This window comes from Aulonocara sp. 'chitande type north' Nkhata Bay, linkage group LG5 (assembly GCF_057382095.1).
Source record: "Aulonocara sp. 'chitande type north' Nkhata Bay isolate Kocher_YH1m ecotype deep benthic linkage group LG5, A_spYH_male_GT1.1, whole genome shotgun sequence".
Lineage (NCBI taxonomy): Eukaryota > Metazoa > Chordata > Actinopteri > Cichliformes > Cichlidae > Aulonocara > Aulonocara sp. 'chitande type north' Nkhata Bay.
The window spans coordinates 45,110,393-45,124,538 of NC_141348.1; the positions used below are offsets into that span (position 1 = coordinate 45,110,393).

The window sequence follows — 14,146 nt, forward strand, 5'->3', positions numbered from 1 at the left end:
AGCTCAGCTCAGAGCCCGATCCTGTCCAGTATTTGGCCAGTCTTGACAATTCAAAAGCTAAATTATACAACTTCACATTTGGGAGGGCCATTCCCCCAATGTCTTTAGAGGCCCACATTTTCTTTATATTCACTCTCGGCTTCTTGTTATTCCACAAAAAAGATTCAGAACATTAATCAACAGGCTTTAGGAGCGCCTCTAGTGTGCGGCCATCTTCTTCGGCGGTCCCACGTGACTCCCAAATACGAATAACCTTAAAAATATTCTGCCATAGATCAAAAACTGAAGAAAACCATGAATCAACATGTGAACATTACCTGATGCTGCTGAAGGGAAGCAGAGCACACTGAGAGACAGAGCTGTGCAGGAAGTTTGATTTTGTCTTGGAGGAAAGTCAGAGAAAACGTGTGACGATGTTTATCCGATATGACATTAGTCAAACTCAAATCGATTTGAATGGGGAAATCGATTTTTTAAACCTACCTCTACACCTGTCTGCACAGGTGACCTCCTTACGATCACAAATCCTCCGGAAGTCAGTGCTTTTATTGTGAAGCGGTGACAGGAAGTGCGGTTGTATTCGGTTTTGCCGGAAGTGGAAGAAGCAGCAGCGAAGTTTCCGCGAAACAGACAATAAACAGGCAAAGTGGTAGCCACGTATCGATTATTGTTTGCTGAGTATCAGTTGATCGTCGGTCAGCTCGGGGCAGTAACCGTAAACACCTTTACGGCCGCTGATTGCCGTTAGCGCGGTCTTTGGCCCGGTTGGACCCGGATCGGAACAGATGGGGGCGCACCGCAGTGACGGAGGCCGGGACTGGCTGCAGCAGGACGGGCCGGAGCAGCCGGACCACCCGGAGCAGAGCCCGGTGAGGCCGCGAGCCACCGCACAAACATCTGTTACACGACACCGTGAATATTTTTTTCATGATAGCTGGTGACGTCACAGTCACGGAATAAACCTAAACACGGTGGTCCGGGTAACTCCAGGAAATAGACGGAGCCCCGGCCCCCGCTTTTTGGTGTGTTTTTGTCAGAGTTGGCTCTCAGGTGGTTTGAGTCACGTGTCTGTTGTCAGGATAAGCCAAACACCTGCTCAGTTGAAAGTAATCCATTACTCTATAGGCAGCAATCTTTTACTATGTGTTAATGTTTGTCGGGAAACACAGGTGCGCTTCACCTGAACACCTGTACACTCTGTTTTCTAAATAACGTTGGGTTGAAAATGTCCTGGTGTGCTCTTACCTGTTCACACGTCATACAGTTACACTCATCTGTGTGTGTGTGTGTAGAAGCCGTGGAACTTGATGATCAAACACAGACAGATCCAAAGACGAGGACGGCGCTCTCACATGATGGTCAGGTAAGTGGACCGTTGGATCTGATTGGCTCGTACTTTCTGTGATGGTTGTGGCTCTGTACTATGACGAGAGTGCAGCATCCAGGATATGTTTCTGTTGGCTGGATCCACGTACCCTGAGTTTGGCGATCAGGATTGGAGGTCACACGAAGCTGGTTATCACCGCCCTAAGTTCACAGAGGGTTTCTCCTGCACGTTCACATGAAAGAGGCGGGTTTTTTGTGATTGTGACCAATCGCAAACTGGCATTTCATGTCTCACATCACTGTTCCGCCACAGAAAACGATCCCCATGAGCGCCATATCAGTAAAATGCAAATGAGACAGTTGTTCAGTCTTTTGTCGCACACAGTAAAAATCTTGCTTCTAGTTAATAGTTTTGTCACTGAGCGCGCTCACACTGCTGTCTGTTTGTAAGGTGGCGGCTGCACATTAAAGCTTCCTGTCCCACAGCCCGATGGAGGAAACAATGCAACGCAGGGTTTGTGCTTCATTCGGTTGGTTTATTAAAGTACGGCCTCTCGTGAATAACAGAACGAGTGGAAACGTCCCGCGCTCCTGACAGCGGTAGTTTTTGCTGCTGTGTATGGCGTAATACAAATCTGACCTGGGGTCAGCTGGTGCAGTACAGGTGTGCTGTTTCAGGATCACATATTAATGCTCGAAGACCAAAACTGTTAACTGCCAACAGAAAACAATCAAGAACTGAAGCTGAGGTGATTTATCATTGGTTACTGATGGTCGTCAGGGAAACACAAAGACATTGTTGTTAAAATCCTTAGACCCCTCCCACTGTCACCGCAGCCGTCCGAGGCATCTTCCAAAGGATGCTGACACTATTTTCTGGAGCGCTCGTTGATCAGTAGGAAGTGATGTCGTACTTGTTGATCTCTGATCCGGATCTTAACCTGCTCTGGAGCAGGTGAGGTTCACAGTGTTAGTTACCATGGTGATGAAAACCAGGGGTAACCACCTGGATAAGCCAGGCTTCGTAGCGCAGACCTCTGAGCTCACAGGACGGGAAACGTAAACGCGGCCATTCAGTTTGTTTTTAAAAAACTTTATCAACAACACTCAGACGACAGGAGTCCAGGTGTGTCAGGGTTTCACCTTGAGCAGGACGTAGAGACAGACCTGCTCATCTGTCCTCACCTGTCTGTGCAGCTACACGGACCCTCAGGTGTCCATGGACCTGCTGCGTGCCGTGCTCCAGCCCAGCTTCAACCAAGACATCATGGCCGTGTTCAGTAAATATCAGAAGGTTAGCAGTCGCACTAAAAGGGGAGGGGGTGGAGTTATTTGGTTTGACCTGTGCAGGGGTTCGAGCAAGTGTGTTTGTGTTGCAGTTCTTCGAGAAGGCAGCAGAGAATGTGAAGGAGAACGTTGGAGACGACATTCAGACCGATCACCTGATCAAGGAGGCGTGCAGGAACGTCCTCGAACACGTGAGGCATTCTGATGCTCATGAGACCACCTGAACTCACCTGACAGGTGTACCTGTGAAGCCGGATTAGCTGTGTTGAGTGTAAAGCCTGATCTGTTTCCCTATGATTTCATCTCCAGGCCAAGCAGCTGTTTCCGGAGGCTGAGGTGAAGAGGGCGGTACCAGAGGCAATGATGAAGGTAGGTGTAGGAGCAGGCAGCTTACCTGGGAAGGTAGTCCCGTGCCTCACCTGTTTGTTTCCCGCAGAGGCAACGAGTTGCTGATGACGACTGCAGCCAGAGAGGAAGCCCGCTGCACAAGAAGGTAACCACCCCCCCAACACACACACACTCACACACGAGTGCGATCACTGACTCTGATCACTTCCTGTCCTTAGAGAAAGATGCGTCCAGGTCCCGTGGCCTCATCTGATCGACCTCTGACCTTCTCTGTGTGAGTATCTAATAGGTGACATCATCGTCAGTGCACAGGTAGATGAACACACCTGACCGATGTCCATCTGTGTCCTCAGGGTGAAGCCCAAGTCTGAGCCCATCAAGAAGGAGGGGCCCAAGGTGAGTGGTTACTTGAACTGACAGGTGAACTCAACTGAAATAAATGTCTTCATCATCATCATCATCATCAGACCCAATAACACGGTGGCAGTGACCCAGTGTGACCCGATGGGGGTGCTGTGCTCTACAGCGTTGCCTTCATGTCGGGGGTGTAAAGTCGCCGCTGTGATGATGTCACAGTGACGCTGTCTGTGTTTCAGTGGGATCCGTCCAGACTCAGCGACAGCAGCACGTTCGTGCTCGGGTCAAGAGCCAACAAGTGAGTCCGCAGCAGCAACGCCAACAGGAAACGGCGTTCACACAACACTTAAACGTTTAAATCACACGTAAACCTCCACATAACAGCGATACGACGTTAAAATAACAAACATCTTATGTTGTGATGTCACTGCAGGGCGCTCGGAATGGGTGGGACCAGAGGACGAATCTACATCAAACACGCCGACCTGTTCAAGGTAAAATGCTGCATGACGTAACAGGAATCTGACATCTGCATCCATCTTTGGTATACAGTCTGTGGTCTGAAGGCCATGCTGAGTCTGCCTCACCTGTGTGTGTGTGTGTGTGTGTGTGTGTGTGTGTGTGTGTGTGTGTGTGTGTGTGTCAGTACGCAGCTGATGCCAAGGATAAACAGTGGCTGGCAGAGAGACACCACATGAGGGCGACAGGAGGAAAGATGGTGAGAAACTATGAAACGCGTCGACTGTGGCTCGCAAATCTCTAAAGTTAGAAATATCCTGTCTCAGAGTGACGCTGAAAAACTAGTTCATGCATTTATTACTTCCAGGCTGGACGACTGTAATTCATTATTATCAGGAAGTCCTAAAAACTCCCTGAAAAGCCTTCAGCTGATCCAAAATGCTGCAGCAAGAGTCCTGACAGGGACTAGAAAGAGAGAGCAGATTTCTCCTGTATTGGCTTCCTGTTAAATCCAGGATTCAAAATCCTGCTCCTCACATACAAGGTCTTAAATAATCAGGCCCCATCTTATCTTAATGACCTTGTAGTACCATATCACCCTATTAGAGCACTTCGCTCTCGCTCTGCAGGCCTACTTGTTGTTCCTAGAGTATTTAAAAGTAGAATGGGAGGCAGAGCCTTCAGTTTTCAGGCCCCTCTTCTGTGGAACCAGCTTCCAGTTTGGATTCAGGAGACAGACACTATCTCTACTTTTAAGATCAGGCTTCAAACTTTCCTTTTTGCTAAAGCATATAGTTAGGGTTATATGCTAACCCACTTCCTGTGTCTTGCTCAGGCCTACCTGCTGATAGAGGAGGACATCCAGGATCTGTCCCGCAGCGATGAGTACCGGTAAGTGCGTCGCCTCCTGCTCTCAAGAACTTTGCTCAATGGTGAAGTAAAGATGTGAAGGAGACCTGATGACGACTTTCAGCCCTTTCCGGCTTGTTCTGTCACGGCCCCGTTTTGGGGTTTTCTATTAGGTGGTAGTAGTTGGTACCAGGGGCTTTTTTTTTTCTTATTTTAAGTACGTGCGATGAGAAAATGTGACATCAACAGACTGCATGTCACTGATTGGCTAGTTGGTGCCATCACTTGAAGAGTCAGGGGGGCATGTCCTTCACACAAATCAAAAACACCGTATTTAAAACCCGACAACGAGGGAAACGTTGCACAAACCAACACGAGACTCCTGATTTCTGCAGGTCAGGGACAGGTGTGTCAGGGTCTGGTTGCCTTGGTAAGTCTTTAATTGGTAGATGCTTTAGTTGCTCACTTGAAAGTTCAGTTAGGGCTGGATCAGGTGACCCTGAATCCTCCCTTAGTTATGCTGCGATAGTGTTTCTTCTTCACTCACTATGTGTTAACAGACCTCTCTGCACTGAATCATACTTGTTATTAATCTTCCACATAGCGCAGGGCGATATGGCCAAAAATATTTATCACGATATACGTTTGAAAATTTGCGATAACGATATAACTGACGATATAACTGACGCGAGACAAAATACTTTACAACTCCTCAACTTTATTAGTGCAAAACAACATCAATGTATTTCCACTTCAACAAGCAGCTGTTTTTTATCTGCATTAAAGTTATATAAACATTTAACAGTGCAAATGCAAATTCCTCGCTGACAGTTTAACCAAAAGGCATTTCAGTGGAAACTGGCCGACACATGGCCTGTAAATGGTAAATGGCCTGTATTTATATAGCGCTTTACACATCCAGTCATCCACCCATTCATGATGGCAGCTACATTGTAGCCACAGCCGCCCTGGGGCGCACTGACAGAGGCGAGGCTGCCGGACACTGGCGCCACCGGGCCCTCTGACCACCACCAGTAGGCAACGGGTGAAGTGTCAGACTGTCAGAGCCGGGGCTCGAACCGGCAACCTTCCGATTACAAGGCGAACTCCCAACTCTTGAGCCACGATCGCCCATCGCACATCCTCAGCATAACCATGTATAACATCCACAACACTTTAAAAGAGGTTATACACACACAACACGGTAACATTATGCTGAAGCACAGTACGTATCACTCCGCGAGGCCCCGCCTACGATAGCCGTAACGCTCCGACAATCCATCAAGCGGTGCGGCTTCGTAGCTCAGCAAAGTCGTACTGAAACATCTGACAGATTTTCGAGCGCCGTGCACATAAAATCGTTTCCAGGTCAGTAAACACAACCAGAGTTCATACATAAGGCACACGGGATTATAAGGGGCTCTGTCGACTTTCAGAAAATCAAAGGATGATTTTAAGTGCGCCGTATTTTCCAAACAACACGGTAATAACGACGACCCGCTAGCATGCTCTACCAAAAATAGTGCTTTGTTGTGTATCTGACGGACGAAAGCTAAACCAGTTCCACACCAGTGAAGCTGCAGCGTTTTTACAAACCAGTTCAGGTTCATCAGTTTCATTCAACGATCCACTTTCGCCCTTCTTATTCTCCGTCGCCGCCATGATTTTTCCACCATGTGCGTATGAAAACAAAGGCACTGCGCATGCGCGTTTTACCCATATTCTATCGCCATGTTTCATTTTCTTATCGTTGCCCAACATTACACTGTGAACGGTATGATATGGCCCCGCCCTACTGCCACAGCGTGTCTTTATCCTGTCTTCCTTCTCTCACCCCAACCAATCACAGCAGATGGCCCCGCCCCTCCCTTAGCCTGGTTCTGCCGGAGGTTTCTTCCTGTTAAAAGGGAGTTTTTCCTTCCCTCTGTCACCAAAACACTCGCTCATTGGGGGGTCAACTGATTATTGGGGCTATCTCTGTGTTATTGTAGGGTCTACCTTATGATATAAAACAGCTTAATGGCGACTGTTGTTGTTATTTGGCACTCACACCACTCTGACTGATATCAGCTGATACATATTGATCAGAGGCGCCACGCTGATTTCAAACAGACACGATCATTCAGTAACAAATCTGACCTGTGTGTGTGTGTGTCTGCGTGTGTCTGCGTGGTGCATTCAGGGACTGTCCGGACGTCAGGATGGACGAGCTGAAGCCGTTCTCGGTTCCTCAGTGGATGGTGGAGAAGATGCAGAGAGCCATGGAAGCTCAGAGAGATGCTGACCCCTGACCCTCATGCCCCTGGCACCCCCGTACATCTGTAGTAACCACAGATTAAATAAGAGATGGCCGTATCAGAGTGCAGGACGGCGATCATGTGACCAGTTGTTTTTATTTGTACTGTTTTTAAAAATTAAAAAATGTTTGTGAGTCTTTGAGGTGATCCGTCTGTTTAAGCGGTTTAAAAACAGTTTCAAGTAACAGGAAGTTCATCAGGTCTGAGCTCAGCCTGTGTGGCCTCATGCTGTACGGCATTCACACGACACACAGAAACATTTTCACCTTCTACAACAGGAATTTCACAGGTTCAGTCAAGAAAAAAAAGCTGGACAGTCAACGAGCTCCTTGCAGTTTAAAGAGTCGTGCTGACAGATGTTTCTCTGTCACAACAGCTTTTCTTCATCACGTAGAATAACAGTTAAATATTTGGCAGTTTCACTGGTTAAGATCAAATGGTATGAAGATATGGAAAGAGTTGCTTTCCATATATTAATAATAATATAATAGTAATAATAACTTACTTAGTAATAATAACTTACCCCAGGACGCTTTATAGAGTCAGAAAGAACAACAACAGGAAAAAGGTGCAGGTTGAAGAGGTAGTTTTGAAGGACTCCAGTGATGGGCGGTGTGATGCTCGTATGGGAGAGACTTCCAGAGGGTGGGGTTCTGTCCTCAGAGGTGTAGCGGCTGGTGTGAGGGACAGAACGCACACCTGGCTGAGGCCGCAACATCTGAGACAGGTCCTGAGGGCGGGGCACTGAAAGAAGGGAGGCGTGACTTAACCAGGACCCAACGGAGATTTGTGAGGGTGGGGGTGATGTTTTTTTTCTAGGAACAAGTCCAGAAACTTGTGGCAGAGGTCAGGGGCAGGTAAAGTGAGAGAGGTGATGTTTAGGAGAGGTGAGAAGTAACTAAGTACAAATACTTTGTTACTGTTCCCGCCACCTGGATTACTGCAGTGAGTCCTGTTTGGGATTTACACCGAAGCCCTGGAGAGGCTCCAGTACGTCCAGAACTGCAACATGCACAAAGTACAAATACTTTGTTACTGCAGAGAAAAGACAAAGAGCTACGTTCACTCAGACATGGAGGAAGATAAGAAAGAAGGACAGGAGAGGAAGAAGAGAGCTTAGATTTAAAAGTAGGATGCTCATTTAAAGCTCACATGGAAGTCCTCATGTTTCTAAATCTGTACGTGACACATGATGTTTGTTCATAAAGCTGCTGCTAAACACACTGAGGCAGACTCACTGTGTTATCTGAAGGCTGCAGGTTAATCAATCAATCTTTATTTATAAAGCACTTTTCATACAAGAAATGTAGCACAAAGTGCTTTACATAGTTAAAAGCAGCCCACCCCACCCTCCAACTCACTCCCCGCACTCTCATTAACATAAATGATGTGAATACACACATATCCCACACACACACACACACGCGCACACTTAAAGAGTAAAAATTGGGCTGGGTTCGCATGAGCCAAGTGAGGAAACACTATAACAGGGAGCCGTCTGCACCGGGAGCCGGTCACAGACCGCAGCCTCCGGGCTGGGCACACAGCAGGAGGGAGGCCAAGGAGCCCCCCAGCCAGGCTGAGAGGACCCAGCAGCCACGGTTGATCACAGCCCTGGTGCAGAGAGCGCCCTGTCATCAGCTGTGCAGGATGAACGGGTGGGTTTGCTGCCCTGTGATGGGTTTAAAGAACAGTGTGTGACTGCTGCACAGCAGCTGTGGGTTCATGCTCACAGTTAGTGTAGCAGAGACTCATTCACTGAATTTCACCTTCATACCAACTTTATAGTAAAGACAGCATAAACAGCGTGCTGTCAGTGTGGAGGATGGACTCAGCCAGGACGGCTCAGGAAACATCTGGATGAATCCAGGTGTGCACATCCACAGAGAGCAGCAGGTCAGCTGATGACAGCCTGCACAGTAGACATGACTGTGAGTCGTTCCCCACACTGAGACATTGCAGCTGATGGTGATGTGACTGCACACTGTTCTGTTTAGAGGCAAAGTCACGCTCTACAATGGAGGCAACAGGAAATAGAGACGTTTTTATTTTCCTTCTGATTCAAGCTTAGTATAATTACAACTTAAAAAAGAGACTAACATTTGTATTCCATCTACTGATGCACAGACTCAGCTGTGCACAGAAATAGAAACGAGCTAATTTCACTTTCTTACTTTGAGCACATTTTAGAGCTGGTACTTTAACTTTTACTGGGGTGTTTTTCACAGTAGTATCTGCATTTCTACTGTAGTACAGAGTGTGTGTAGTTTTGCCAGCTGTGATGATCAGTGAGGAGCAGAAGGAAGTTTGCAGACGATACTCTGATGTGGAGCGAGAGCAGGAAGCAGATGGAGGTATCCTCTGGAAGAAGAAAAGTCGGTAGGAAGAGAATACATAAGAATGAGCTGTCTGATTTATGGTACCCCCTCAGAGTGGGGTTTGTTTTTGTTTTTAACCTTTATTTATACATGCAGCCCCATTGAGAGTCATTGTCTGATTTAAAAGAGACCTGTTAACTTTCCCTGACCTCAGCTGCTTCCTGGAACAGGATCGTGGTCCTAGAAATGTTTTGGTGGAATGAAGGAAACCTTCATCACATGAAGCTGAAAGTATAAAGGGCCCCTCCCAGACGACTGTGGTGTTGGAGAGGGTGTAGTTGTGTACCCCATCAGTACTCTGATGGTTTCCCACAAACATAGAGAAGTCTGTGCATTATCAAACTAAAGATGAAACAGGCTGGAAGGACAAAAAACTCAGAGGTTTAAAGAATTCATTTCTAATATCTTCAGTTTAAACCAGAGGAAACATCTACGACCTCCTCCAGTGGTCTCAGGAAGCTCCCAGGAAACCCAGCTGAGTTTCTACTGATCACCTGAGGCCATCATTACCTGGTGTTTTTGGTTTTTTTACCCACACGTTGTTAGTCACTCCTCCCACCTGCTGCACAAAGTCACTGAGTGTAAACCGTCTGATTCCTGTAAATGGAGAGCCAACAAAACCAGACAAACAGCTGCAGGTAAAGCAGGAGCAACACCTGAAAGACCAGAAATTCAACGTCATTTTCGAGAAGTGAAAATGAAAGTGTGAGAGCTGCAGTCGAGTCCTGTTTGGACTTCCTGCTCTGACTGATGTTTACACATTTGGTACATCCAAAAGTACTTAAAACACTGTCACTTGACCCAGCGGTCTTAGCCAATGATAGGCCCGTCTCCAACCTTCTTTTGAACTCAAAACTCTTGACAGAGTTTGTTAAGGAATATATTCTAAAACACTTCTTCAGTAAAGACTCAGAGAAGAGAAACACACAGAACTTCTTGCTAGCAAGGGCAGCCTCCAGACTGAGACTCGCACTGAGGACTGCCCCGGTCTTTATTTATACTTCAGTGGGTGTATGTGTGTGTGTGTGTTCTGCTGATCAAAGGGTCATATAACATAAAAGCACAAAAGGAAACATCCTTGGTCAGGAAGAGGGTAGTCTCCCCCTCACCCTAGATAACATGGTGAGGAAGTCCAGCAGTTCATCTATATGTAAAGAAGGCACTTAAACTAAAACAGACATAGCTACGTTAAAACAATAAAACAAAGTACGACCTCTCTCATGCTCCCAGGATGTGGGGGTGAACACCCTAGAATGTCACAGACCTCCTAGGATGAGACATTCTTTCAATATGCCACCAACTATATACTTCTACACACAAGTGATTACATGCAGTATTCTACCAAATGCAAACTTATATCACTGAAAGATTACTGACTACTAAGTACAATTTTCCATTGACAGAGTTGGTTGTAAAACAGCTAACTTACGAAGGGTCCAGGCAACGAGGCAGTGAGCTTTGAAGTATAGCTGAGAAAAACACACCAGCCTGCTAAAGATCAACAAAGAGCTTTGGCTGTCTGACCATAAACAGAAGTTCTTCTAAACGAGAATGGAAAAGAGAAGTCTCAAAATTATTTTCAAAGTCAATAAAAATCTGCTTTAGAAAAACAAATTAAAGACAAGGCAGGAAGCTATGTACTGGTTAAAGGGACCCTGGTAAATACATATATACTCCTGGGAGAGCAACAACACCTCACCAAGCAGCTATAGAGCTGGTTTACTTGATAACACATAAAATACACCCAAGAGCGGACTATTTTTTTCTGAACACTGGACAGAGGCAAAGATTTAAAGAATGCAAGACAGGAGGATGATGATGATCAATAATCGACTTTGCAATCATATCAGCTCTATGGCCATATGCTCCTGATACTCAGGTAAAGAAAGGGCTGAGCTGTTAACTGATCTCCACCCGGTGGTGAACTTGATCAAACTCTAAAAACTAATTCAGAGGCTTAGTAAATATCACTATAAATATAAGTTAGATGAGCCTGGTACAATCTATGAATATCCTTTTAGTAATTATTTGAGTTTGATAAGTTGAAATAATGTCTAAAAATGTTAACGTATGTGTTTGTGTTGAATTAAGGTATTTATTTACATTTATCTCAGACAATAAATTCAGTATGTGGTTCACAGAATACCTTCTTTGCATGTGCTTAATATTTTTGTTTAAAATTGAATCAAAACATTTGAGAAACAGGCATCTATACTCATCAGCATCTTGTACTAAAATCATTAATTATTAAAATCAATATTATGTATTGTCAGCAACTACAACTGAAAAGTGTAAGTAAAACACGATAACGTAGAGTAATTGAGTACCATGAGCCTTTTTCATTGTTTTGTTCATTTGGTTTTTTAAATACTCTGAGCGTTTGTGTTTGCTCTCCTGGTTTGACATTCATCCTTCAAGTATGTGAGGCTTTGAGCTAAAAGGGGAGAGGCTCTTGTCTTTTTAGTGCTTCTTTATTGCCATGTTTATAAAACTTAAATTTTCATTTGGAAAAATGTTAACATGTGGTCATTTTTCATACATGTATTATGAAACACACAATTACATATTAGTTTGTTTGGTTTTTTAGACTTAGACTACCAGTGAAATACAATAACATTCACATTTGAATGTCAGGGGGCGATCGTGGCTCAAGAGTTGGCAGTTCGTTTTGCAATCGGAAGGTTGCTGGTTCGAGCCCCGGCTTCAACAGTCTCGGTCGTCTACTGATTGCCTACTGGTGGTGGTCAGAGGGCCCGGTGGCGAGTAGACTTTATCACAGTAGATGTCTTTCTGAATGCGCTGTAACTGAGTTTAAGAATATAATCCACCCACTGTTATCATCTTCAATGCCCTGTACCAACACAGAGCAGAGCAGCTATCTGAACGCTGCTCCAACAGAGGTCGATTATCTTGTTAATAATTTTAGCATTAGAGAAAAAATTACCAGTAATCATCCCACAGATGTAACATTATCTACAGCTACTCTTAGTACCATTGATGTTAAGTTAGACTCTTTTTCTCCAATTGATCTTTCTGAGTTAACTTCAATAATTACTTCCTCCAAACCATCAACGTGTCTTTTAGACCCCATTCCTACAAAACTGCTCAAAGAAGTCCTGCCATTAATTAATGCTTCAATCTTAAATATGATCAACCTATCTCTAATGATTGGCTATGTACCACAGGCCTTCAAGCTGGCTGTAGTTAAACCTTTACTCAAAAAGCATCTCTAGACCCAGCAGTCTTAGCTAATTATAGGCCAATCTCCAACCTTCCTTTATATCAAACATCCTTGAAAGAGTAGTTGTCAAACAGCTAACAGATCATCTGCAGAGGCTTATTTGAAGAGTTTCAGTCAGGTTTCAGAGCTCATCACAGCACAGAAACAGCTTTAGTGAAGGTTACAAATGATCTTCTTATGGCCTCTGACAGTGGACTCATCTCTGTGCTTGTCCTGCTAGACCTCAGTGCAGCGTTCGATACTGTCGACCATAATATCCTATTAGAGCGATTAGAACATGCTGTAGGTATTACAGGTACTGCACTGCAGTGGTTTGTATCATATCTATCTAATAGACTCCAGTTTGTGCATGTAAATGGAGAGTCCTCTTCACACACTGAGGTTAATTATGGAGTTCCACAGGGTTCAGTGCTAGGACCAATTCTGTTTACATTATACATGCTTCCCTTAGGCAGCATCATTAGAAGACATAGCATACATTTACACTGCTATGCAGATGACACCCAGCTCTATCTGTCCATGAAGCCAGATAACACACACCAATGAGTTAAACTGCAGGAATGTCTTAGAGACATAAAGACCTGGATGGCCGCTAACTTTCTGCTTCTTAATTCAGATCAAACTGAGGTTATTGTACTCGGCCCTGAAAAGCTTAGAAATATGGTATCTAACCAGATTCTTACTCTGGATGGCATTACCTTGGCCTCCAGTAACGCGGTGAGGAACCTTGGAGTCATTTTTGACCAGGACATGTCCTTCAACGTACATATTAAACAAATATGTAAGACTGCTTTCTTCCATTTGTGCAACATCTCTAAAGTTAGAAATATCCTGTCTCAGAGTGACGCTGAAAAACTAGTTCATGCATTTATTACTTCCAGGCTGGACGACTGTAATTCATTATTATCAGGAAGTCCTAAAAACTCCCTGAAAAGCCTTCAGCTGATCCAAAATGCTGCAGCAAGAGTCCTGACAGGGACTAGAAAGAGAGAGCAGATTTCTCCTGTTTTGGCTTCCTGTTAAATCCAGGATTCAAAATCCTGCTCCTCACATACAAGGTCTTAAATAATCAGGCCCCATCTTATCTTAATGACCTTGTAGTACCATATCACCCTATTAGAGCACTTCGCTCTCGCTCTGCAGGCCTACTTGTTGTTCCTAGAGTATTTAAAAGTAGAATGGGAGGGAGAGCCTTCAGTTTTCAGGCCCCTCTTCTGTGGAACCAGCTTCCAGTTTGGATTCAGGAGACAGACACTATCTCTACTTTTAAGATTAGGCTTCAAACTTTCCTTTTTGCTAAAGCATATAGTTAGGGCTGGACCAGGTGACCCTGAATCCTCCCTTTGTTATGCTGCAATAGACGTAGGCTGCCGGGGATTCCCATGATGCATTGAGTTTTTCCTTTCCAGTCACCTTCCTCACTCACTATGTATTAACAGACCTCTCTGCACTGAATCATATCTGTTATTAATCTCTGTCTCTCTTCCACAGCATGTCTTTATCCTGTCTTCCTTCTCTCACCCCAACCAATCACAGCAGATGGCCCCGCCCCTCCCTGAGCCTGGTTCTGCTGGAGGTTTCTTCCTGTTAAAAGGGAGTTTTTC

At 45.1% G+C, this 14,146-nt stretch overlaps 1 protein-coding gene across 1 annotated transcript; it reads left to right on the top strand.

The window, feature by feature from the left end:
* The first annotated feature begins 558 nt into the window (after positions 1–558).
* On the top strand, positions 559–7,060 carry LOC147331467 (deoxynucleotidyltransferase terminal-interacting protein 1-like). Its single transcript, XM_086293796.1, has 13 exons — positions 559–869; positions 1,293–1,363; positions 2,524–2,620; positions 2,706–2,804; positions 2,923–2,982; positions 3,050–3,106; positions 3,180–3,235; positions 3,315–3,357; positions 3,558–3,616; positions 3,752–3,812; positions 3,965–4,036; positions 4,613–4,668; positions 6,809–7,060. The coding sequence occupies exons 1-13, from the start codon at positions 786–788 to the stop codon at positions 6,915–6,917; spliced, it is 924 nt and encodes a 307-aa protein (XP_086149922.1). The 5' UTR covers positions 559–785; the 3' UTR covers positions 6,918–7,060.
* The last annotated feature ends 7,086 nt before the right edge of the window (positions 7,061–14,146 follow it).

What these genes read in the sequence shown, in the direction of transcription:
- LOC147331467 (XM_086293796.1), top strand. Translation starts at nt 786, where the DNA reads ATGGGGGCGCACCGCAGTGACGGAGGCCGGGACTGGCTGCAGCAGGAC. An exon ending in ACCACCCGGAGCAGAGCCCG is followed by an intron (nt 870 to 1,292) that starts GTGAGGCCGCGA and finishes GTGTGTGTGTAG; the next exon opens with AAGCCGTGGAACTTGATGAT. An exon ending in CGCTCTCACATGATGGTCAG is followed by an intron (nt 1,364 to 2,523) that starts GTAAGTGGACCG and finishes CTGTCTGTGCAG; the next exon opens with CTACACGGACCCTCAGGTGT.